The sequence below is a fragment of the Idiotropiscis lumnitzeri genome, chromosome 18 (genome assembly GCF_059441095.1).
Source record: "Idiotropiscis lumnitzeri isolate Australia: NSW breed Sydney's pygmy pipehorse chromosome 18, RoL_Ilum_1.0, whole genome shotgun sequence".
NCBI classification, from domain to species: Eukaryota; Metazoa; Chordata; class Actinopteri; order Syngnathiformes; family Syngnathidae; genus Idiotropiscis; species Idiotropiscis lumnitzeri.
Window position 1 is genome coordinate 13755709 of NC_142408.1, and position 26584 is coordinate 13782292.

The window sequence follows — 26584 nt, forward strand, 5'->3', positions numbered from 1 at the left end:
GTCTGATGTATTTGATTAATTAATTAATTGGTTCATTAATTAAGTGCTAGGTTATTTAATCATGAAGTAGTATTTTATTATTCGTTTACTGCATTCACTGTTCACGTCTGATTGATTTTTACTCCACGTATAGCACTTTGTATTGTACGCTGCAATGGTTGTTTTTAAGTGCTAAAGTTGAGGTGAGTAATGGGCATAAGAATCATCAATCAAATCATCTTTTGCAAAGCTATACTTTTCCATTCAGGCCAGTAGCCGTAGTATCGTCTGCGGAATCCGATAGCTACTTGTCTCATTGAGCCCTTCTTCAAGTGGACTATAACAGGGAAATAGGAAAACAATTTATTGCGTCCACACCTTTTGATGAGATTCAAAATTGAATGGATTGTTTCTCTGTAGCTGCACCACCCTTCTACTCGGGTTCAGATAAATAATTTGCATAGTGTATGCCTTTTCCTGCCTATTACCAGAGAACAATGAACCAACCAAGCCACTATTTTCAATCAAAACATATTTCATGCAGAGGTAGCTCAGTTGTGATTGATATTCTGAGAGAAGCATTTGTGCAATATTCGTAAATTTCTGGGGAATTCTAACCTCAAGGCATCACTCTGCAACGTTTACTGGTGTGCGTATTGTTTGATTACACGTTTTCATGAGTATGTATCATAAATAATAATGCAACATGACTTTTTTTTTTTTTTTTACAGAATGCTGCTGTTCAGATTTTTTTAAGGCAGAATTGTTGATACCGTGTATTTTGATCTACACATAGTCACATTTTCTGCAATGTATCCCCTCTGGTCAGGTAAAGCAGTTGGCAGCCTGAACCTCGGAAACTTCTTTGCCTCCCATAAGGGTTATAGTCGTCAGGGCTTCGACCAATTGAGTACTGAAGGCAGCGACCAGGAAAGGAACGATGAGAGCAGCGAGTCTGAGAATGAAGAGTACTCCGCTTGTCCCCCACCGCCTCCGTCCTCCTCTTAGGGGATTCTGTCCCCATCACCACTTTTTGCTTACTCATTGCCAGTCATGTTATTCATCATGTAACTGTTGTGTTAGATGCCTTATTGTCTATATATTTAAGTAGGGACTGTACCTATTTATTTTTTTGCTGTAATTAGATTCATGTAATCTTAATTTAACATGCCCATGTTCTTAAAACAGTCCTGGATTCTTTATCAAAATATAGTGAAATTATTGTTTTTTTTTTTTAAAGGTCTTGAGCAGGGCCGTCAAACTCATTTTTGTCACCGGCCACATTGTATTTATGGTTGCCGTCAGAGAGCCGTTATGCCTGTGAACCCATATAAATGTATGATCGCCTTATATTATCACGTATACACAGTAAATTGATAACTGCTTTCAGAAGCCCGTTAATTGTTTGTTCGACAAATTTTTAATATCTTAAAGGGGGGATTGGTAACAAAAAATCTTGCATTATCTCATATCTCAGTGCTGTTCATAGCAAAGTCAATTTGAAAGAAACATGAAGTCCACATGATTTGCCTTTGGGGGGCCACATAAAAGGATGTTGCGGGCCAAATCTGGCCCCCGGACCTTGAGTTTGTCACCTGTTGTCTCACATTTGGTTCAAATGTCACCGCAACATTTCAAGCATTTGTGCTCGTTGTTGTGCTTGTTCCGTAAATATGAGAATTGAAAACACAAATCTTTCATATGCTTGTTTATAATGGTTAACTTATTTTTATTTTATTTTTTTGTGGGAGGGGATTCATTGTTCATTCTAATGAGTTTTTATTAACGTTCTACAATTTGTGATGTTACACCTGAAAGCTTTTTATGAGAATGGGACTCTTAAACATGATTACACACAGAAATGTCTGGATTCTAAAGAATTGATATTTTAATCTAATGTAAATTTAATTAAACCACAAAATTGCCTTCTTCCATGCATAAATAGGTTCTGTGTATTAAAATTCCACGCGTTACTATATTTCTATTCATCTTTCGTCCACGATTTGATTTTGTCACATTTGTATTGCAATTGTGTGCCTTTTCATCTTTTGCCTTTTGTCATCATCCGCCATAATAAATGTACCATGGGAGGAAGATTGCTGCTGCTATCATAGCTTGTACTCTTGTACTGATTTTTCTTCCTTCACTGTCAGTGGAAAAATTACATATTTACTCATAAATGTTTTGTGGGAATGTAAATGGTCGATAAGACTCTGGTGAACAGCCTCGTTTATTGCACTGTATCCCCAATTATGTTTGGCTCGTTTCAATTATTTACTGATTAGGCCATCGGTCCATTTACTCTACCAGTTATCCTCACTATGTTGGGTCATGAGTGAACTGTAGCCTATCCCAGCCCAACTTTGGGCAAGAGGCGGTGGAGGAACTGTTGGCCAGCCAGAATCAAAGGGCATATTTACTCAATTATTAACCGTAAAATTGAATTCGTTTGGATTATCATGTACAGACCCGGAAAATACAATGTGCTCAAATTAAATCTGCAAGCAAAGGATATAAGTCTGAATTGACCTACTTCTAAACTTGTGTTTGTTTGAAAATACACTGCAAATTAGTTTAAATGAAACAAGCAAGGGAAAATAGCCAAAGTTTGGAGATAAATTTGACCTGCAGACTTCTCGTCTTTGTTTATATTTGAACCGGGACTTGTATGTTTGGAAATGTATGCGAAATTAAGCAGGTACTTGATGTTTAAGAATGAATGGAACCTAAAACGTATGCCTACAAAAGTCGTAAGTTTAATTAGAATGTTGGAAGATATCTACTGAAATTCATTGGCATGATATTGAAGGTGTGACAACCTCCTAACAAAGGGTGGTTGTTTTCCCTGAGTGTTTCACTTGCTTGATCTTTCATTTCCTTTCACCAAATACCTGTTTATCTGCTTCATTTGTCACTTGAATGATTAATGTATTAAAAGCATGCAATAGAAATAGAATGTTGCAGTCACATGTGAACTGATATTTATTGTGACAATTTTGCTGCAAAGGTACTATTTTAGTAACAATGTTATTTGTGTAATAAAGTGTTTGCAATGCATTCTGGTGTCTTGAATGTGGTTTTGGATATATCTATATATATATATCTCTATATATAGATAGATATATATATCTATAGATCTATATATCGATATATATATATATATATATATATATATAAGACTTCACAGAAGCCATCCGACAAAAAAATAACTGATCCCAAAATTGAAAGTGGCACGCGAAAAAAAGAGATTGCCTAGTTACGTTATGATAAACTTTTAATTCATCTAAATACAAGCACGCCAAGACAGCAGCAACATGTCCAATATCAATAAAACTCGTTTAACATCAATGTCTTTTTTCCTGTACTTATAAAACCTAGTAGAATAACAATAGATGAAGCCACATTAATAGAAATGTGTGTTATGTTATCACATGTCTTTGTAATTATTGAAAATTAAAAAACAAAAACATTTTTACATCTGAAATACGCCCATGAACAGAACGTGCTGGAGCCTATCCCAGCTATCTCCAGCAGTAGGCGGGGACACCCTGAACTGGTTGCCAGCCAATCGCAGGGCACGCAGAGACAAAGAACCATCCGCACTCACACTCATACCTCGGGGCAAATTAGAGTGTTCAATTGACCTGCCATGCATGTTTTTGGAATGCTGGAGGAAACCGGAGTACCCGGAAGAAACCCACGCAGGCACCGGGAGAACATGCAAACTCCACACAGGAAGGCCGGAGTCAAACATTGCACCTTTGTGCTGTGAGGCGGCGGACAAAACAGTCATTCACCATTCTGCCCGAATGTCCAAAAAACTATCCAAAAATACTTTTTTAAAATTCAAAAAAATAATGGGTAGGAAAAAATTCACTCAATTCATTCAATCCAAGAAGGTTATCCAATGTTATCCTGGTTTGGTTTGCCCATCTTGCCAGCAAATCAATGAACCTCACTGGTTTGTCCCCAGAAAGTTGGACTTAGGAGTACATAAATCGAACCCTTTTTTTTTTTTGGACAGTGTAAGAAATCATACCTAAGGTTAAAATAGAGGGACTAAATTTATTTGAATGTGCACTGCAGTATCTTGTTTTAAATGTAAGCAGTAAAACAGCAGTATAATATGGACTGATTGATTCAAACAAGAAAAACATGAGAAGAGCGTCCTAAAATGAAAAAAAAAAAGTCATCATGCATAAATCATTTTCTTGTTGCTGCATCATTCCAGCCACATTGGCACGCGGGAAACAAGGGGCATTGATTTAATATGTTTAACACGTTTGCTGGTTGCTATATCTCTGAAGATTAGACATAGTAAGCTGCTTTACGCTTGAGAATAGCAACAATAAGAAGTGGAGCAGTCTGCAAGCACACACTCACCGTGGCCAGTGCGGAGGAGTGGCAATTGTGAACTTTAAACAACATTTTCAGCTATATTTGCCATTACAAGGTAAGTCACTTGTTTTCGCTTACATCATAATTTGTAATTATGTAGTACTACCAGTATAACTTTTCTGGTGTACCAAATATCAAGAAAATGATAACTTCTTGTTTTTTTGTCGCGTGCTGACTGTTCAGCAGGTGTGCATTTGTTTTTTAAATGTCAAAAATGGCACAACACTGGAAACAAAGGGTGTTAGCTCTTTGAAACAAGTCCTATTGGCTACAAAGAAAAAGAAATCCCCATTTTCATTTGGCTTCAGACTGCCCGTAATCAACGTAAGAATTTTGCTCCCAAAACTTGCGACAGTACAAGTACATTTTTGATCGACCCACGCTTGTGCAATCTGTACATTTTCTGATTATTATTATGATTATTTTTAAATTCCTGAGGGTTTTTTTTGTTGCTGTCAAACTTCTGCTCCACACTTCAGCCATTTACTTTGCACTTCTAAGTGTACGTCCCTAAAATCAGGTTAGGGGCTACTGTGCTCCTAGTAAAAAAAATGTTAGTCTGGAGGCCTGAATTTTCATATAAAACTCTTTATATTGGTTAACATGAGTCTTCTTTGGATTTAAGAATGAGCAAAAGGGGAAGGAGAAGATACAGCAGACGGAGGCGGAGCTCCAGCAGCAGTAAACGTGAGTGATGTCATTAATCTTGTGCTTAGCAGAGTCACATTTTCCCACACCTGCAACTTGCAAGCACGGTGTCAATATTTGGTCTTGGCCTCAACAAAGCCTATGGAATTCCCTAAGGCTTCCTAGGATTATCATATTCAAGTTAGGCAAGTTATGAGACCCCATCTGAAACAAATAATTAGTTGCACTCCATGACCAAGTGTTACAGTTAGAAACAAAAAGATGAGGCCCTCTCCCTACGACAGCTGATCTTGGAATTAAAAATTTTCATTACCATTGCCAATTTAAGAACGTCAATTATTATCAGATTTTAGCAAAGCTATGAAAAATGCTACAATATGATTTTCTTACTTGAAAGCAGAGTTACCCCTTTTTATCCAAACCAAGGCACCAATTTGGCTGCTCCTTTGGATTCAATTGGATTCATATAATCTTGTATTACCATGACATCAACATAAAAATTCTAACTTTTGATAACTTTAAAGACATAAAAGTATTTCAACAAATATTTCTCAGAATGCTATTTGCCAATAAAGGTTTGCCAACTTAATGGTTAAAGAAATAAACAGGTGAGCCAATAAATACTGACCTTTTAAAAAAAATTGAAGAGGTATGTGGAATACATTGTCATGGAAACAACCAATCGATATCAAATACTTTGAGAAGATATCTTAAAAAAGCAGGGACATACGTTAAACCTTGTCTTTCCTTTTGGTTTATCGATCCTAAATTTGAAAGTGTTGGACGTTATTTCTGATCACATGACTGTGCTCTTTGATGTACTGTTTTCCTCTGCTGCTGTTAACGCTACCACCAGCAAATGCAACCGTCAGATTTTTAACACCCTCACTGCTAGTCGTTTCTCCGATGACTTTGATCAGCTTTGTTGTGTCTCTTCAAACACAGAGGAACTCAGCTCTTGGTTCCACTCTTCTTGTAGTAATATTTGGGATTCTCGAGTTTCATTAAAAATTATGCGGCTAAAAGTATGACCGGAGCCATGGTTTAATGAGAGAACTCGTGCAGCTAAACAAGAATGCCGCAAAGCTAAATGCCGGTAGAAAAAAGACGGCAAGTCGCATATCAAATCCCCGAAGACTGCTGGAGCTGTTACCAAAGCAATGTGAAAGAGTCCAAAAGGGAATACTTGTCCAGTCTTATTCAGGCAAATTGTCATAATCGGCGTACTCTATTTTAAACAATTGATTCTGCACTCAAACCCTGTCAGCCGATTTGCACAGACTGGTCCCCTGAAATGTGCAATAGATTTTTGCAGCTTTTTATGGTCAATGTTGTACAGCTTGGGTTTACAATCCTTGTTCCGCAGTGTTGGATTCCTTTGGGTCAATTTTCTTGTCATCTATGGAGGATGTGGTTTGCCATAATAAGGCATTGATGCCGTCCTTCCTCAGTTCTTTAAGAAGGTTCTCCCAAGGATTGGCAAATCGGTTTTGGCTATTGTCAATAGAAGTCTGTCTTCTGGAAGAGTGCCCCAACGTTTTAAACATGCTGTGGTGCAACCCCTGCTTAAGAAACTTTGCCTTGATCAAGATGTGCTGGCGAATTTTAGACTCATTTCCAGATTACTTTATATTACTAAAATTCTGGGAAAGGTGGTGCACATGCAGTTAAGATCTTAATTAACAAAAGCATTACAACAAAATATCTGTGTTTGAAAAACAAGAGTACGTATTTAGAAAATAAAACATTTACAAGGTTTATTCAGTTAATTTTTTACAAGTTTGGCCGGCCGGATTAAAACCTTTATTGTGGCATGTGGCCCCCGGGCTGTTGTTTGCCCACGCCTGGTTTGCAGCATCAGATGGCCTTAAGTGGTAGCGCTCTAGAGTGGTTTGGATCCTATTTGGCTGGCAGGACCTTTCGTGTTGGCCTAGGTAGCTCTGAGTCCCGCTTTGTTATATGGTGTTCCACAGTTCTGTTTTCGGGCCCACAGTTCTGTTTTCGTTGTACTTGCTGCCCCGAATTTCCATTCCTTCCAATTGCCATGCGGATGACAGTCAGATTTTTATCCCACTGAGCAAAAAAGACGCTCTCTTCTTGAGACCACTTTTGTCCTGTCTTGAGAAAATCAAAGCCTGGATGTCTCTTAATTTCTTGAATTTCAATGAAAAAAAGGACAAAAGTAATGGAGTTCGGTCCCAGTGGCCCTTCTACTTTAAACCCTGTTGACTTTGCCCCCATTGCATCTTATCTAAAGCCAACAGGTTTTGACTCTGGTTTAAAATTGGACAGTGAATTAGATCAGCAAATCAGTGCTATTGTTCGATGCAGCTTTTTTCATCTTAAGCAGTTGGCTAAAGTAAAGCCCTTTCTCTCTCAGCAGCACTTAGAACGGGTAATTCATGCCTTCGCTACATCGATGCAAGATTCCCTGTAATCCACTTTATTTTGGAGTCAGCCAGTCTTCCCTCAAGCACCTCCAACTGGTCCAAAATGTTGCTGCTCGCCTTTTAAGTGGAGCTTGGAGGAGGGAGCACATAACCCCAATCTTTAAATGGCCTCACCCCATCTTACCTCTCTGAGCTCCTCCACCCCTACACACCTTCCCACTGCCTCAGGTCTGCGGAACAAATGCTGCTGGCGGTGCGGCACAGCCTAGGGGGGATTGCGCCTTTTCTGTTGCCGGTCATTCTCTATGGAATGACCTTCCATTAAATGTCAGGCAAGCCCCCTCTTTGTCCACTTGTAAAACACATTTTTTATCTTTGGCTTTCAACTCAACATGCCACTGCCACAGTTCTGCTGTTCATCTGATATCTTCTGTATATGTTTTGGAATTTGTGTTCTAATTTACTGCTAATTTATATTACACTATCCATAAAGTGCTTTGTTACAGTTCCAACTGTTGTGAAATGTGCTATATAAATATATAAATTGTATTGTATTCTATTTAATGTATATGTTCAGTAAATTAACTGCAAATCCATTAATGATTTAAATGCGTGAATATTTTTTTTCAGAGAGCGTTACCAGTATACCATGTACCATTTCATACAAGCAGGACAAAAACAACAGTGTGTGCTATAAACATGACATCCTTGAAAAGAGGGACAAAGAATGTCTTGGGAAGGAAAAGGTTTTGCCAGGATCTGAAGATGATGAAAAATATACCAACGCACTGCCAAAGGAGAAAATACTTAAACAAGATCATCATATAAGTTGGTTCCACAACCAAAGTACTTATACCACTACAACAGAGCAGGCAGAGAGGGCAGTGAAGATCGTGACATCTGTTTCTGTTGATAATATGAAAGAGACGCCCCCAAAGATCACGTTCCAGCAGTCACGAGAGCCTTTAAGTGGAAATCCTTGTCAGTTAGCAACACCAGTTACAAACATCATAAATATTAACTGCAACGGAGCATATGTGAAGCTAGAAATTAAAGAAATCACTGAGCACAATACCACTGTTATTCTCATAGATGAAAAGGAAGAAGATACTACGAGCTTTGGTAAGACCAAAGATGAACAGGGGTGGACTCCAAAGAATAAGCAACAATTACAACATATGGCCATTGGCATAAGTCAAAATCCGCCAAATTATACACCCAGCATGAGTGAGGACGCAATAAAAACAAATTTCAAATGTACAAGCAGTCCAAGCAACAGTCAATGCACCGATCATGATCAGCAAATATCAAAATACCCACCATCACTGGAGAACATCAAGCCACAAAGAAAAAAGTGGCTTTTTTGCAAAAGCTTCAGCAAGGATCAGTTTGGGGCCATTCCGCCTCCTCAAGAGTTTGCTGACGTGAAATATAACACTTTAGAAGGTCTGCTATGTGATCTGGATTCCTGTAAGATTAGTTCCTGCAGCTCCGCTGATACGCACCAAAAAGCATTTGACCAAGCACCCATGAACTGTGAGGAAGAATCTAGACAGACATTTTGTGATGATGTAAAGGAAAAGGTAGCTCTAGCCCCTTCATTTGATGAGTCGTCAGAATCAGAAAACTACAACTCCAGACCCATGAAACCTTTGTCCTTGACCAACTGGTCTAGCCTGACCAAAAATCTCGTCAAATGCCAAAAAACAAAATCCTGCGTCAGACACAACAGTGTTGCCACTGTAGAACCCAGAGAATGCGTATTTCCACTGAGAAGACGGCAGACGTTTCCAAGTTTGAATCAAGAAGATCTTCTTGTGTCCTACAGTAAGTCTTTCTCCTCAGGAACCATCACCCCTATGGCCCAAATGAAGAATTTGGGAATCACAAACTTACATCAAAAGCATTCCCTCCTCATGCCTTTCTGCATGCTACGCACTGAAGATGATCCTGAGAATGCATTTACAGTCAGCAAACGACTTCAAGAACAAGGCAAATACCGTGATTTTGTTGAGAACGCAGATCAGAGTGAGGTGACAGACAGTGGATTCGACCAGGAAATGGGAGAACTAGAGTGTCACAGTCCAGAGCTAAGTGTAGGCCAGTTTAGCCGAAAAGCACTAGCCATTCAAGTGATTCCTCCATCCTGCAGTGGTTCCGAGGAACATTTTGTGCAAAGCCCCCCAACATCATCAGGACAGAACAGTGATGGTGAAAATGAAAATTCTATCGTCAAGGCAACAACTGGTTTACTCAAGCAAAACTTCCTGATGGATTCACAACTGCGTCAAGGCACTTGTATGTCCACTTTACAGCGCATTGATGAGCCTTTATTAAGCACCTTTAAACCTAAAGCCTTTACAGAAAATGCCAACCTGTCCCTGTCACTGAGAGTTGAGAAGTCAAGAGATTCTCAATTGAACAAAGGAAGCTGCTGTTCAGAAGATGGTGATAAACCTTCTGCATCATTCATTGCCGATGGATTTTTAAGCACAGGAACAAATGTTGAAGAACTTTCCAAGAATAGTGAGAGACTACAAACAGATAAAAAGTCCAAAACCAGTAAGTAGTTGCAGTACAATAAAATAACTCATTCAAGGGGCGTGGGGGCATTTGAATAAATGTCTGTTGTGATCGCTTCAATGCAATTCCAGGTTCCCTGGAGGCCAAAGAGCATCTGAGACTTCTGAGCCTCAAAGATGCAGACAGCGCAACACCTGACTCCTGGGCCAGGAGGAGAAAACTGTTCAAGGACAGCAAACAGTGGAGCTCTGCTGGAGGAAGCTCGTTTACCAGTGACATCACAGAGGAATCAGGTTGTTTTTAAGAAAGCATCTCTGGCTATAAAAGGACTGAAACAGTTACACTGGGCTAAAGTACTTGCACACCTCCACAATCGTTTCTGTTCCAAATGTGAGTTTTACTTCCCGGTAACATCGGGTGAATATTCTTCTCTGTTCTCTTCAGAAAAATCCTAAAGTGTTTTTTGGCAATGGTTGCTTTTTGAAAAAATAGTGGTAAAAGTGTACGGAAAAGTTCTTGAATAATGCATCAGTTTTATTTTGCTACAAAATCAGTACATTAGTTGCTAACAAAGTTGACCCACACAGCAAATGAAAGAGCTGGTTTGATTGGATTTAAATTCAACCCTGATTTTTTTGGGTGAAAAGGAAGCAAAATTGCATTTGAAATTTGAATTGTAGGAAGTAGAATTGAAATTCCATGCAATTCAAAGAAATTTGTGCTGTGTATTTAGCAAAGAAGCGTTACGGTATATAAGCCTCCTATTTACAACATGAATTCCATACATATATTATTGTGAGGGCTTAATTTACACCAGGGGCACCAATGCGGTGCCTGCAGGTATTTTCCAAGGACCACATCGGTAGACCGAGAGCCTGTTTAAAAAAAAAAAAAAAAAATCACCATGTCCGATCACTGGTGGGCTCACCAATATAAACACTGACAGAGATAAAAGAAACAGTGTTGCATAATGATATTTACCCTAAAAAAGGTTGGTGACCTCTGATTTACACAATTATTATCGTAAATAGTGATGTGCATTAATTGCTTATTTAATGAACATAAAAAAGCCTGCTCATATAAATTTAAAAAAATTGTTAAAATTATATATATATATATATATATATATATATATATAACAACAGCATTTCCCAGAAAAACCTGCTTTATATAAGTCTTAACAATTGCTTCCCAAACATTTTGGGCACTTTGGAGCACACTCGTGAAATACAGTGTCTGTTTCTCGTAAAAAGCGTTGAATTCAATTCCACTTCCTGTAATTCAAATTCAATTCAGCATCCTGTGGGGTGGAGTCAATTCAAATTAAAATCCATCCTTTGAATTTAATTGATTTCTGAATTTCAGAATTTTGCACAGCCCTGCTGCACACAATCCAAAGATAACTTCCCTTAAAATTGTCTGGAATAGATTGTATTGACATGTTTAACATGTTGCAGTTCCTGCCGATGTCACAATGATTGAGGCACACGCTTTTCTTTCTGCTTTTTAATTACAACAAGTCCAAAGTGACATTTGTAAAATAAGCGTGCTCTATATTTAGGGGGCACCCACTCCAGGGCTCGAAAGCACCTATCCTGTATGTTTTCCACCTCTGTGTTTTTGTAACACACCTGATTCAAATGATCTTGGGCTTGTTCTGTAAATAATCCACCAGAAATGGTCCATTGTGATTTTCTAGGAATATTTTCCAAGTGATCATTTCAAAATGTAAACACTGGCAGAGAGCTGTTCATTGTTACAGATCATGATCAGTGTCTTCATATCAATCAATGTCATTCATTTTTAATAACAGAGAAAGGACCTTTGAGAAAAAACTATTTTCAGAATTGTGTATCAAACTGGTAGCCCTTCAAATTTATCAGGAAGCAGCTCACACTTTCACAAAGGAGCCCTGGTGAAGAATGTTGAGTTTTGTTTTTTTAATGCTTTTGATACCTTCTTTTTTTTAGTGTCAGAGGACATTCACTCAATGGACCTGACAATTGGTGACAATGACAACAAAGGATTCTATGCAGAGACTTTCCATTCGGCTGCATGGCTGTATCAAGGAGAGAAAGAGGTCCCCGGTTCGATTTCTTCTGGTCTTAACCCTCGAACTCGAGCTGTTTCAAGTAAGATGTATTCATTCTGTATATAGACTACCGCTAAAATACATTTCCATCCATCCATTCATTTTCTGCATTGCTGTTTGGTCAACTGACTGGGCGCATTGAACTGGTCGCCAATTGTTCATAGAGCACATACTGTAAAGACAAATAACCATTTGGTTATGTGCAGTGTTTCCAATGCAAATTTTAAGTTATACTCACATTTTTTAAAGACACTGCTATCATTTTAAATACAACATTCAGGTTTAATGTGGACCCAGTAGATGTGGGAGTCTATCAATGTGTAACATAAATCCATTTGACAATGTTAAAAAAAGGATTATTCCAGTCTTTTCTATAAAACTACGGTTTTGGATGTCACTATTGTTCACCTTTTGTACCACCTACTGTCTTCATGCAATCAATTATTTTTTTTTTCAGTTCGTGAGAGGACTGTCAAGATCAACAAAGGGACAGGAGACTACCCTTGGGGCTTTCGAATACAGTTCTCGAAACCCATTGTGGTCACAGAGGTCGACACAAGTAAGAAAATCACAAACATTCAAAAACATTGACCACCATCTACACTTTATAATAGCGAGTCCAAGTTGGTCACATAGCTCTGACAGCACTTGAAAAAGAGTTAAAGTGCAATTTTAGGTTTTTTTTATAAAATTTCAACCAATTTTGTGTGATGTGTACATATGTTTGGAATGTGGGAGGAAGTAATTCCTAAACTGTGATCTTCAGTTTACAGGATTGCATCGCTTCATGATAACAATACAAGCTGAAAGTGGTCTCAGAATCATTTCAAGCCTACAATTTCAAATAGTGCCATATTCCATAACCTTGCTTTGTTTTGTTATTTGAGGCCCATGGGCCCTATTTTGGTATTTCGGTGGGAAAACGGACTAACAATTTTTGCAGCAGCGCAAGCCGTCTATTCTACCTTGCTCGAGGTCATTTTGCGCCTCTCTGGGATTTCCGGCGCATAGTGCTGCCACGCCCTCAACTCATCCGTCAGTTTCCTAAGAAAAAGTAGTCTGCGCTTGGCAAAAAAACAAATTCAACGCTCCGAGGACGTGTATGGTGGACGTCATGGTATTAATTTCATTGATATATCACCAGTATGGGATAAGTCCTCCGAATCCTTGTAGAAATCAATTATTTGAATAAAAAATTTCCGCGTAACTCAGAATGAACCCTTTATTTATATCATGGAGATGTCCTGTCATTGCCGTGTGTAAAAAATGAATGTCTCAATTATTACTCTCACCATAAACGTCCACTTTATGCTTCAAGTTTCAAGTGGGATTCAATTAAAGTTAAATATAAAGTCAATAGTGCTACTCAAAATAACTTTGCAGATTTGATCTGAGCTGCCACAACCCTCCCTCCGCACATGCATTTTGGGCTCCAGATGACACCAATGAAGGGTACATGCGACCTGGCCGTTCGGCTGTGGTTATGTTCCGAAAAAATCTCTTACATATCCAATCTAGGACCACACATGAAAGTGGCCCAAGTCGGATTACAAAAAAAAAATTGTAATTAAACCATTCAGACCGATCAATCCGATCTTCATTTTCCTGCAGTGTCAACCTAAAATGTAGGACAAGGCACAGCTGTCAAAGTTGCAACGTCGCACCTCAAGTACGTCATAACCTGAGGACTTCCTGCATTTTAATAGCACCCCTGCTACATTAGGGTGGCGTCACACTCAGACGAACAATCAGGGGAACAAGGCGGCCTCCAGTCGCCCATGACATACACAGTCAACTACATAATCTTTTTGCATACATGGACCCCAGCGAGCCTAATTTCTGTTTACACAATGTCAAGCATGACATACTTGGACGTACTGCTCCTCTGTCCGTGCTGATTTTGACGCAAATGAGAGTTCCTGCAATGATTGCCCAAGAAAAAGATTGCGTCGCATCCCACAACGGCGCACAAAGGTGCAAACGCCCCGTTACACCCAAAGTTACCTTTATAAAATTGAACAAAATAAAGAAAGTAATGAAAGTAAACTCCACCGCTACACTTTGAAAATAGGGTCCCATGCATTTAGTCGGGTGCTTAACTTTTTAGTGGGTGTACGTGTGCGTGGGTGTGTGTGTGTGTGTGTGTGCTTTCAGATGGGGCTGCAGAGGAAGCAGGTTTGATGGTCGGTGACTATGTCCTGGCTGTCAATGGAACGGACGTCACCAGTATTTCTCACTCTGAGGCGGCTAATTTGGCTCGACAAGGTATGCTGGTTGCAGGATTAGGTAACAACTCACTTCATCTAATAGTACACTAATCTGGAGAGTAATGAAAAAAAAAATACTACAATTGGAATTTTAGCTTTCTTGCTATATTTGTGTTGTAGGTCCAGAGGAGCTAATATTGACTATTGGTTCAGACATTGGTCGTGTACCTAATACTCCCAGACCTGCATGTCGTGGATATCTTCACAAGCGTACCCAGTCTGGCCTGATTCGAGGCTGGAGGAAGAGGTGGTTTGTACTCACACATGACTGCTGGCTTTATTACTACAGACACAAACGGGTGAGCTGTCGATCACTTCCTTTTTAATAAACAAGTCCACATGAGTTTACTGACATGACTTGATGTTTTTTACAGGATGAAGGAAAAAGTCAGGCTTTAGCAGCTTTAAAGATGGAAGGGGCCGAGGTGGGGCTGGATATTTCCCTTGGAAAACCGTTTGTGTTAAAGTGCCATCCATTATCTGCGAATCGGTTATACTACCTCTGTGCAACTTCCAACCAGGAGATGAAAAGGTAGCGCAAACTGTTTAATGCATGAAGATGTAGACTACTGTGTAGATAATCGACTTTTGTTGTGGATTTAGGTGGTTGGAGGCTATGGAGAGAGCTATTCATCCTGTTATACAGGTAGGAGTCAGAAAGCAAAAAGGTTCATGCAAGCCCAAAGTTAACCACAAACAGTTTGGATGACACTTGTGATTAAAACTAACAGTCAATGAAAAAGTTATTTAATATCTAAATGTCTTCATGCTGCAAACTAATGTCCTTTTTTTTACCTGTCAAATGTAAGGTACAACTAAGACCATTTTTGACGATTATACCCATTAAAATCCCACATTTGTGTGTTACGTGAAATGCATTTTAACCTGGCAGTGATCAGTTGTTCTCTTTTCTCTGAACACATCCACTTTTTTTGGGATGATGTGGTCTTATTCAACTTTGCTGCCTCTGACAATATCTGACCATCCCATTCATCAATCATTGGACCAGTCCATGTCGTTCATCGTTGGACTATGAATGATTGGCTGTGAAATTAATCATTACAGGAGGGAAAGCAGTAGAGATACTAACAAGATAAGGCTAATGTTGTGGAGCTGTTTGATGACTTGAACGGGCTTCCTTTTTTCACCTGTTATTATTTCATACCAAAAGGGCTTGGTTCTGGATAATATTTAGTGGTGAACTCGCTCCAACAAAATTATCTTCAAAGTTTACACTAATTTCAATCTAGTATAATGTACAAAGGTGCACAAAAAGTAAAACACGGCCTTCTTTGGGCCAAAGTGTCTCAACATTGGCTCATTTTAGGCCATTTAAAACTGCCTGTTGAATGTTATGTACATCCCAAAGGAAGGCCGTCTGCTCACACTAATCATCTGTTATATTTGGCACTCAGGCTGATACTAATCTCTTCAACTGTCGTGTTCCAGCACCACGTGTGGGTGGATGTCACCAGACACAACTCCAATCTCCCTCCACTGGCTTTGAAAAACCCAGAGTGCCTTGGGTTGCTTCATAAAATGGACAAATGCAAGGACATCTGGGTGCAGCATTACTCCATTTTGAAGGATGGCTGCCTCTACTTGTACAGCGGTATCCGTGCAACACACGCACATGGTATGGCAATATAATATTTTAAATGTTTATGGATGTGATTTGGCAATGCGCGGCTGCGCATCTAAAACTAAAAATCTAAAAAAAGAAAGTTCTAAAAGTATTGAAAATGGATTCATCACCACCCATTCTAACTGAAAAAAAATGTTATTGGCCGGTCTACAAAAAAGGTTCCATAAGCTGCATACCCTGTACAACTCAACCACATGAACTCCCCACATTACGATAAATGCAAATATATATCTCAGGGGCTGCCAACATTTTGCTTTTAATAATGCTATTATTGGGGCCTGACCAGTTTAATCAGACGATAGTAGCTTTTAAATGAATGCAACATAATCGGCTGATTGTTTTCACAGTTTCTATTTATTTATTGCTTGTTTTATATATTTACTAGGGCTGTCAAAATGAAAGCGTTAGCTCGAGATTGATTTAGAAGAATAATTCTCGCAAATAAATATTTTACCTTGGTTAACTCATTTTTATTTACTTCAAAAATTAATTTGCATATCTTGCAAAACCAAATTCAAACACTGTACCATATTAGCGGTACATCTTTAGCACCTCAGAAGAGAACACCCTGCTTAAATTACCACTGGGCCTTGCAAACCAACACTGTTGGAGCGTGCTGCTTCAACTCAACTGCACTATATAACATTTGATAATTATTTCTAAGAAAAATTCCGGGAAAGATGACTCAATTTAGATCGGATTCAAGTATCAAAAAAAGCCATTAGTACAACTCTTTGCTTTAAAATACACTTCATAGTTGATGATTTTACATTAATTCCAATATATCATTCAAGTAAATACCAGTTAAAAGCTTCACAGAAAAATCTTTAATCTCAATTAATTATGTGATTTTTTGCGAATAATTAGTTAAAAAAATGTAACCGCTTGACACCACAAATTTTTACTGCCACCCGCTCCCCCTACCACTACCTCTACCCACCCCCAAAAAAGTATTAAGGCTAAATCTATGGTACAAATTCACCCTGCCCCATTCTTTTTGTTTGTAGGAGGGATCTATCTTCAGGGGTATATGGTGCGAGAACAGAATTTTGGAGGCAAGAAATCCACCATTGAACTGAAACCCCCATCTGATGAATTTAAGACTTTCTACTTCTGTGCAGACAATCCAAATGAGAATAAACGGTAGGGGATTTATATTCTTATTTTATTTTACTAAACGTGATAAAAGATTAACAAAATAAATATCTCCAAGAGTTACTATAATGCATAATTTTCAGATTTTCTGTGTGCGATGAGAACATTAAGTATCTGATGCTATTTAGTCGTAGTTAAGTAAGTGATTCGTCCGCATTTGGTTAGGGAAAAAGGGGCACAGAGTGACAACAGGAAACGTTTTGTTTACACGACTGACAATCAAGGCAACCCGAAAGTTACTACAAAAATAACAAAATTTTGGGTCAAAATGGATCGAGCCACTACTTGCATCAATTTCTGGGTCGTTCATGTGTTAAAGTGCCATCCACTTAATTATAATTATATTGACTTTTTTTATGTATAATCATTGATAATTTAATTAATTAATGACACATTTATTTATTTAATTAATAAATGAACCATTTAATTTATAAATGACAATTTTAATTAAACATTTCATGGTGTATTTATTTATTTATTTAATTTTGGCACTTTCAGTCCCCCTTTGATTGTAATATATCATCCATCCATTGTCTGTACTGCGTATCCCAGCTATCTTCGGGCATTGGGCGGGGTACACCCTGAATTGGTTGCCAGCTAATCGCAGGGCATGATAGTAAAATAAATTGGAATAAATATGTGTAATGGTATAAATTATTTTAGATTTTGATTATTTTCTTTTACTTTCAGATGGATTATTGCTTTTAAAGCATCAATTAACAAGTGGTTGCCTTTACATCAAGCCCTCCAGGACTACATGAATCGACCACCAGAGGCAACTAGAATGTAAAACAATTAAATCAATCAAACAGGTAATATTGAAATGAATTAAAATACTATATATATATATATATATATATATGTATATATATATATGTATATAAATATATATATAAAAAAGCTTTTTATCAGGTTTTTCGATCCACACCTTTAAAGCCCCTGTAAAGTCATTTTCATGATTTGTTTTTAAATATATACAAAATAAAAAATAGAAACATTCAATATACTTTGATTTTGTACAAATAGTGATAAAATGTGCAAGTACTGAATTGCTGATTAAAGCGTGATACGCTTTTTGTAGCTGTTTTGGGCATGGCTAGAACGGGGCCCAGGGACACAATTGGGGCTCCTGGCATGAATCTCGCCCTCTATATAAGTAGTGACCACTGACATTTTCTCCCTGGCTATCTTTGGCAACTGTTATAATATATAACTTGACCCATTTCTACCACTACATCATGCAAGTTAGTCTGTTATCTGCTTTTTGTCTACAAAATTAAACAACAAAATGAATGAACATGCGATGCCATCATTTCTTCGGGTGTCTCAAATTTACAAGACTTCGTTTTTACTTTACAGTGTGTTTAAAGATCATTTAGGTCTAGAACCACATGGTTCAAAAACAACTTACCACCAATTATGGGATGCATTTATTCCATGACTTTTTAACACAGACGTGCAATAATATCAACAAGTGAATAACCACACAGATAACTCCGACAATATAATACAGACATATTGTCATTTCTGTGAATGAGCTTGTGATTTTGATCTAGTAATTTTGTTTTTATCTTTATGACTGCTAATTATGAGGAGATATCAAACTCATTTTCATTCTTCCTGTAACAATGAGAATAAAGTTCTATTTTTTTCTACATGTTTTTCACATTCTGAGGTTGAGAAAGAACCTGTTCACTTTCTGTACTGCATCCCATTATTGATTCCATGAGTTGGCTATTGTTTTGTTTTGGTTTTTTTTTATCAAGTGTAAATCAGAATTGTTGCCTATCTGCAACATTGCTGAGCTTTTGTGCTGATACGCTAAGAATGTAAATTTACACGTTTTTAGTTTAGTTGGGTTTTTTTTAATCACTGTGTGTTGTAAGGCAATAAATTGTACAATAAGATATTATTGTGTGTGAACTTACTGACATCTGACTTCCGTGCATACAACATGTCTTTTCACGTTGTTCCAAATTGTTGAACATGTGCTTTACCTTGTTCATTTCCCTTTATAACTAAATACAAAATACTATACAGTGATTTTTTTTTAAACTGTTTCGATTGAGTTTGTTGCCTGTTTAAAAGAGTTTGAAGTTAATTCACGAGGCGCAGCCTAATTCTACGCAAAGGCAGGCTAGACTTTGTTTTGTAATTCCGCATACACACGCAGTTTGGCGTTGTTTAAAACGGGCGTTTTGCGCCTTTGTGGGTGTAGCAGACATGATTCACCGCCAAAAGAAGCGTATGAATACAGAGCACTGCTGTATTAATTTTTTTTCTTAACAAAAGGCACCATCGAACCGTCTTAGTCAACAACTTTTGACTACTGATTAGCAGTTGGCTCTGAACAGAATCCTTGCTGAAGCTTTCAAATCTCCTAAATCAGTAATTACTATCAAGTAAAACACAACTACAATCTTCCCTGTCATCTTGGATTGCAATAAGCTTTAATCAGTACTGTAACAGTCATTGGTTAACATCAAGAGGACAGTACATTTGTGATTGGTGAGTGGAAACAACAGGTGTGTGAGAGAAAAGGTGAGTTTATATACAGTACACAGTACAGTTTGGTTTGTACACCCTTTGAATGTGTGTAATTAGTTAATTCATAATAATGTCCATGACTTATTTTAATTAAATAAAGAAATATTTTATGACTTATATTGCATATCACATCCCACAACGGAGATGATCTGTTATGAGGCAAAATAATTGACCGTCATTTCAAAGTAAAACAATCAAATGTGCAGAAAACCAAAACAAAACCTCAAAAGGTGTACAAATATTTCTCCAGGACTGCAGGTGTCCCCATGGCTTGCTAGAGTAAAATAAAGCAGCAAAGTGTAAGATTTGGTGCTGACACAAAAACATTCACCACTGTTCTCGACTGCAGTGCCATTGGGGACAGAAAACATGTTTTCTTCAAGTTTTAAACAAACAAACACACTCATAAAAGCAAACACAATTTATACTGTGTTGGGCCAGTGACAAATAATGCACATAAAAACAATGCATCTCCCCCAACATACTGTATTTGCAAGTAAAGCGCTAAGCACTAAATAGATATAGAGTTTGAAGTGGTTTTCAATCGGTCTGATTTTGATCATCTCAAGTACCGGTATGTAAAAGTGGCCTGTTCCATTAGTACAATGGATTGTCACTGTCATTTCTGTCTTAGCAGTACGGAATGACGGCATGGTCTCATATTTGCTTGGTACAACAATTCATTCTAAAGGTATTGAGGTGATCATTACTATTCATCACTACCTTTCTGCTAGACTAAGGTAAAACATGAAAAAAAAAATTACCAGTTGCAAGCAGAACCAAGAACATCCACAACGTTGCGACTTGCACAAGCTCAGACCCAATTCAAAGGTATGAAAAATTCAGCCTTTGCACAGTAAATAAATTTAGACTGTGGGTGTAATTTGAATTGCAGTCCAACATGCAGCACTGTTCATTCCAACTCCATTAGTTTGTGGCCTTCATCATGACTAGTGAATAAAATGTTTAGTTTAGCACAGAGGAGGGCATTCCATCAGTACTGACAAAAGGTCCTTCAACCAGTCACTGAAAGACACCTGCTTTGCTGTCAAATGACAAATTGATTGATTGAACACATTACAATATTAAAAACAAAAGAGAAAATCATCAGTAGATGTCATTTATCAACTCTGTTTGCATGTTCAAAATGACAGGAAACTTAAAAAAAAAAAAAAAAAAAGTGCACCAACAGAAGTATGTTTTCCAGAATCATAACTTGACTGGGTCTGTACCAGCGGATTTTCTCAGCCCATCATTGACAGACTCCTGTTTCTCTGAAGACTGTTGGAAACACACGCCGCAAAGTTTGGCTTACTTTGACCGTGGTTTCATTTGCTGGCCTGCCTATGTGTCGAGATTATGTACATATTCCTTAACAAATCTGCAGACACTCTATTTTGTTTGTACATCAAATGTAGAGATGTTTGCTTTGTTTAGTCTTTCTGTCTGCCATTGCATTTTGTTGTTGATTTTAAATTAACCATTGGTTTGAATGTGAGTGTGAAGTACAGTCCACAAGATCAGAAACAAAGAAAATAGGCATTCTTATCTTTTTGAAGGACGATTTTTGAATGCAGCTCGAGTAATCGCATTCGATTGTGTAGGTGATCAGAATATTGAGGCCGGAAAATGAATTTGAAGAATTTAATGCTCCAATATGTCAACAAGATCACTGATTAGCAGTTTTTATGTCTAATTATTCATTCATGTTGATTATCTGTTAGAGGATGAACAGGCTTTTTAATACACAATATTCAAACAGCGACAAGGTGAATAAATTAGATATTTAAATTAGTAGTAGTAAACAGATTGTTTATAGTGTACCACGAAATCTTGTACATATTCAGGGAAGTAATTTAAGAACACAAATATTAAATAGCACGATTAAATAAACAATGTATCTAAAACAAAGAGAATACAAGTGGTAGCTCATGTTAATTTGACAGTAGTCCCCAGGGTCATTTTCAAAGAAAAATCACACATTAAAACAACTTTTAGAGATTAGACATTAGGCAGTAAAACTGGCATGATTGTAATTTAAAGCTGACACATTGTGATATGTGCATGTATCAGCTGTAATAAATACAGTTAGGTAAACCAGTTATTGCTAAGATATCATTCACATTTTGACCGCCACCATCTCAATACAGTGTGAGTACTAAAAGGGTTCTCTTCAATGTTATGTGTTCAGTGCAGGGTTTAATCCCAGTTAATAAGAGAGCACGATGATCAGGCGGTCTCGTTAAAGAACTGCTTCTAATCTCAGCGCATAGAAACCGAGCTGCTAGCACCCCTACCAGTGTGAAAGACGCCTAAAAGATGTCATCATCTTCTGTGCATTTAAGTTTTGTTTCTAGTGAACATGCGCTCTCCCCGGAGGGTGAGGTGCTGCAGTTGGTATTGTAACACCTCAGTGTCTGATGACTCTTTGATAGTGATTTTGTCAAGGTTAAGGTAGTCCAAAGACTTGGACTGGGTCCGCTTCCCTTTAAGACGACATAGGGGTAGCGGGGCGTGCACAACCCTCCCGTGTTCCCCTGTCGTCATGGACCTGAGGAAGGTGTCACTCGAGCTGGGCATACGCCGCCTTCTCCGACCGTTAGCAGCAGGAATGTCGTAAGGCTGGTAGTAGCGATTTTTGGCTTTAAAGATTCTTGACGACCGGTGGATACCCATATCTAAAGATTTAGAGACACCCGTCTGGATGGGGCCGGGCACAGCCTCTGACAGCAAACTCTTCTCTGGAGAGTTTTCCGACCATTGGTGGGCCAGTTTGAGCAGCTCCTCACCAGTTGTGAAACCCACCAGATAGTTGGAGTCCATGTGGAGGATCTGGTATCCTGCTACAGTCCCTCGGATAGGGGAGCATGGCGTGCTGGCGCAACGTGGTCTTTCTGCCTCCGCTTTCAACGTAGCTTTGATCTCAGCTGCAGGTAGAATGGAAACGTGAGCCCGCGACACTCCACTGAGATCCACTTCCATCGTTAGAGACCTATACTGGTGGATGAAATGGAGACAAATAAACTTGACGTATTCAAAATACTACGATAGAGAAATAAAACACTTTATCATACAACAAATTCATCGGTTTATGTAAAGCTATCTGCTTTCATACATACACATACTGTTTTTACAACTAGGTAATAAATCTTTTTTTTCAGGATTCCTCCTGGTATCCCACTCAAATAGATCCACCCCTGCACTGACCAGTAGCAGAATATCACCACATTTAGAACCAAAACAGGAGCATTCTGTAAAAAGCTAAGGTTGTGCTGTGATTGGCATAAAGTAAGGAAGTGACAAATGAATACAAACTCCTCTTCTTCCGTCTTGCCACCCACTGTAGAAAGTAAGTCGTAAGTACAATGCAGGCAAACAACATAGGTCTGTCAGGGTTCGCCGGAAGGACCCAAGATGCGAGGAGGCAGGAACTTGGAGCGGACGATGGATGTGCTCCGCCGCAACATGGACTTGGGGCGGACGCAGGACGTGCTCCACCGCAACATGGACTTGGGGCGGGCGCAAGACGTGCACCGCAGCAACATGGACTTGGGGGGTAGTCCGAGCGGCGACGCCGCCGAGAGCTTCTCGCTGGGTCCGGGTTTGGTCGGAACATTCTGTCAGGGTTCGCCGGAAGGCGAGTTGGAGGAAGGACCCAAGATGCGAGGAAGCGGGGAAAAGGGTAACTTACAGGGAATTTATTAAATGGATCAAACAAGGACAAATAACGGGGCAGGGTGCAAAAATAACAAAGGCAAACTAAACGTGACTAAACTGGATCAAATGACGAGGAACAAAGACAGTGACAAATACTGGGGGACGAGAGCGAGAACAAGAACGAGATCAGGGAGCGGCCGTGACAGTCCGAAACGGAGCAGCGGGAGCGAGAACGAGAACGAGATCAGGGGGCGGCCGTAACAGTCCTGGTATGGAGCAATGTTCCGACGCTGAGTTGTCGGCACGGGGTGTTTAAATAGAGGGTTGATTAGGGGAACAAATGGGAGTCAGGTGTGAAGGCTAATGGGGAACCGGTGTGTGGCTGGTGGGGAACGAGCGCTGAAGGAAACGCCCCACTCAGCTGACCAAAACAAAACAACAACAAGGACATGGCATGGACGGTGACAAATAATAACAAAAACCTGACATGACCGACACGGGTCATGACAATGTCAAATGTTAATTTTAGTCTATTTCAGTAAACCCCTGATTTAAACCACGCATCCTGCCCCCTAAAAAAAAAAAATCGGAATGCAGAATCAATTTCAAACAACGCCCAACCCTAGGTGTAGAACACTTTGTTGGAAAAGTACATTTTGCACAACAGAGGCATTAGTGAACATGTTTATTAACAAAGAAAACACAGTTTTTGTACGCCTACTGCCCGAAGACAGCTGGTATAGACTCCGGCACCCTCGCGACCGTCGTGAGAATAAGCGGAACAGTTAATGGACGGATGACTGGATAACAATTAAAGGGTTTTTTTCTCCAGTTTGAGGTGCATTTCACATTTTGATTGTGTAGATCAATTTTCTACCTTCAGATTATGCATACAAGTGAAGGAAAACAAAAAGTTTGGGATGAAGTTTAATTAAAAACAGAATTGAAAACCAATCACATTTTTTATTTTAGTTTTCTCTCGCACAGTGCATTTCAAGTATTTAATTTTATATTTATAGTTTCATAGTATTATTGCAAATCTGCATAGTGTATAGTATTTAAGATAAGATAAGATAAGATGTCCTTTATTAGTCCCACTATGGGGAAATTTGAGGTGTTACAGCAGCAAAGATATATTGGTTCAATTATAAAATTCACAAAACATTTACAGGAAAAAATAAATAAATAAAATAAGGCCACAGTATAGCAAGTTGCACCATAATTTATAAAGATGCCAGGAATGCAATTTAATCAAAGTAAAATGTACAACTACATTAATTGTCCAACCATCCATCCATCCATTTGCTGAGCCGCTTCTCCTCATGAGGCTTGTAGGGGTGTTGGAGCCTATCCCAGCTATCTTTGGGCATGAGGCAGGATACACCCTGAACTGGTCGCCAAACAATCGCAGGGCACACAAAGACGAACAACCATCCACTCTGACACGCACACCTATGGATAATTTTGAGTGTTCAATCAACCTACCATGCATGTTTTTGGAACATGGGAGGAAACCCGAGTACCCAGAGAAAACCCACACGGGCACGGGAAGAACATGCAAACTCCACACAGTAAGGAATTGAACACAGGACCTCTGCGCTGAGGCCATTGTGCTAACTAGTTGTCCACAGTGCCACCTACATTAATGGTCTTTATTATTAACTTGTAAATACCATAAATAATTCAAGCTGTAAGATAATGATGGTTATATAAGAACAGCTGTTTGCTGTTGCGATTTACATCCAATCTGATTTGTCGATTAACCACAACTACTGTTGGTAATTAGTCGACTAGCAAAGTAATCATTTGTAGCAGCCGTAGCATCCACTGACATTTATATTCAGTGTTTTGGTGTGAGATTTTTTTTCCAATATAAAATATGGGTCTTGTTGGAAAACACAACATGGGACGTTACAACATATGGAAAGCGCTTTTGTAACAGCTCCAGCTGTTGTGAAATGCGCTATACAAGTAATGTTGTATTATTTTGTATTGTACACGGTCCCCAAATTGCGTGTAGACGAGCCTGCATTGTTGAGTGGATTGCTATGATATGCTGTGATGTAGTAACTAACTGGTAAGCAGATCTGGTTTAGGCTTGAGAGATTCACAATAAACAGACATGGTGATCTCTAAAATCAGTAGGCATCCGTCGGGGTGTTGGCATGGCTGCATTGCCACGGTTACATTGTTGAAAACCAGCCTAAACCGGAGAGAGAGACAGCGAGGAGGAGGAGGGCTGCAAACTGCAGAGGCACGCTATGGCGCGGTGTCGTCAGCAATTGGACGGGGGCAAACCAGTGAGAACAGAAGACCACAAGTGGCTACATTTCGAAAATAATCTTAGCGTAAATTATACAGCAAAACAGTACCATTACAAATGAATGTAAAGCGACATAACACGTCTATTGTAAAGCGTGCAGTCGGACAAATATAAGGCCCAGTATGTACCGATAACTGGTGAACGAACCAGTAAAGACAGAACATATTAAAAACACAACAAATGTGGCACTTCATCAATAAGTGCTACGCATTGACGGTTGTAAATGCAATTATGTAATAGGACAAGTGCAGTGTGAAATGAGAACGGAGTCAGGGCTGAGCGCCGTTCACACTCTAGTAATACATTCCAGACCTTCTGTCATTTTTATTATTTAACCGCCGTCCTAATTCAGAGAATAATAAGTGGTTAAAGGATGTGAGAAACTGAAAGAAAATTCAACGAAATGAAGCACAAACCTGTTTGGCAGAAGCAAGTAGGATGCAGCCTCTCCCTCTCTGGCCTTCGCTCCCGCAGTCACTCGCAACAGAAGAAGCACTTCCGGTTTGGATTCATCAAAACAAAGCACCAAACATGAGCAAGTGAATCTTTGGAGGCGAGCGTACACAAGCGGCATTTGTAAAAATATCTGTCTCTTCCGTCCTATTTTGGCCTTTTTCCCCATAATTTTGCCACCTTGTATTTGTCTTGTACAACCAAAATGTTTCTTTTTTACATGGTTGTCCCTATCAGATGCCATCAGAAAAAAGAAAACCTCTCAACAGCCGCCCAACATGAAATTGAAAGCTACAGTATATGAAGAGATGGGTGCAGCTGGCAGCAGACAGAGAAGGGGTAAGATAGCTGAAACAGTTTTAAGTAGGGGTTCAAGTATTAATGGCGTATTTGTGTAACACTAATTGTTGTTGTTTTGAGTAATAAATTATTTTCCCTTGGTGATTAAAAGATAATGGAGTGTAGTGTATTTTTGTCTTAGAAACTCCTATGTACATACACATCTAT

At 38.9% G+C, this 26584-nt stretch overlaps 3 protein-coding genes across 9 annotated transcripts in view; 2 read left to right on the top strand and 1 right to left on the bottom strand.

Annotated features, from left to right (window-relative positions):
• pam (peptidylglycine alpha-amidating monooxygenase) overlaps window positions 1-3036 on the top strand; it is a 54701-nt gene extending 51665 nt beyond the window's left edge. For all 4 annotated transcript variants that reach the window (XM_088281344.1, XM_088281345.1, XM_088281343.1 and 1 more), the window contains one exon: window positions 809-3036. In XM_088281344.1, coding sequence (XP_088137470.1) covers window positions 809-987 — 179 coding nt within the window. In that variant the 3' untranslated portion in view covers window positions 988-3036. The remainder of the gene's footprint in view (window positions 1-808) is intronic.
• pdzph1 (PDZ and pleckstrin homology domains 1) overlaps window positions 1-18409 on the top strand; it is a 56634-nt gene extending 38225 nt beyond the window's left edge. Inside the window, exons 2-14 of one of the 2 annotated variants that reach the window (XM_088281341.1) lie at window positions 4287-4432; window positions 5003-5064; window positions 8046-9977; window positions 10070-10231; window positions 11909-12070; window positions 12488-12589; window positions 14185-14316; window positions 14418-14596; window positions 14672-14829; window positions 14901-14943; window positions 15747-15933; window positions 16950-17085; window positions 17788-18409. In XM_088281341.1, the coding sequence (XP_088137467.1) occupies window positions 5004-5064; window positions 8046-9977; window positions 10070-10231; window positions 11909-12070; window positions 12488-12589; window positions 14185-14316; window positions 14418-14596; window positions 14672-14829; window positions 14901-14943; window positions 15747-15933; window positions 16950-17085; window positions 17788-17887 (3354 nt within the window). In that variant the 5' untranslated portion in view covers window positions 4287-4432; window position 5003 and the 3' untranslated portion in view covers window positions 17888-18409. The remainder of the gene's footprint in view (window positions 1-4286; window positions 4433-5002; window positions 5065-8045; window positions 9978-10069; window positions 10232-11908; window positions 12071-12487; window positions 12590-14184; window positions 14317-14417; window positions 14597-14671; window positions 14830-14900; window positions 14944-15746; window positions 15934-16949; window positions 17086-17787) is intronic. The other variant, XM_088281342.1, reaches the window with a different exon arrangement.
• A 1109-nt stretch (window positions 18410-19518) lies between these two features.
• macir (macrophage immunometabolism regulator) lies at window positions 19519-26175 on the bottom strand. 3 transcript variants are annotated; one of them, XM_088281350.1, is made up of 2 exons: window positions 26041-26175; window positions 19519-22641 (listed from the first exon to the last, which is right to left on the bottom strand). In XM_088281350.1, the coding sequence occupies exon 2, from the start codon at window positions 22624-22626 to the stop codon at window positions 21985-21987; it is 642 nt and encodes a 213-aa protein (XP_088137476.1). In that variant the 5' UTR covers window positions 22627-22641; window positions 26041-26175; the 3' UTR covers window positions 19519-21984. The 3 variants fall into 3 exon arrangements, with proteins under 3 accessions (XP_088137476.1, XP_088137478.1, XP_088137477.1); XM_088281352.1 differs by having other exon boundaries at window positions 19519-22636; window positions 26041-26129; XM_088281351.1 differs by lacking the exon at window positions 26041-26175 and adding an exon at window positions 22960-23331.
• Between the last annotated feature and the right edge of the window lie 409 nt (window positions 26176-26584).

Coding starts and splice junctions, on each gene's coding strand:
- macir (XM_088281350.1), bottom strand. CDS start 22,626: ATGGAAGTGGATCTCAGTGGAGTGTCGCGGGCTCACGTTTCCATTCTA.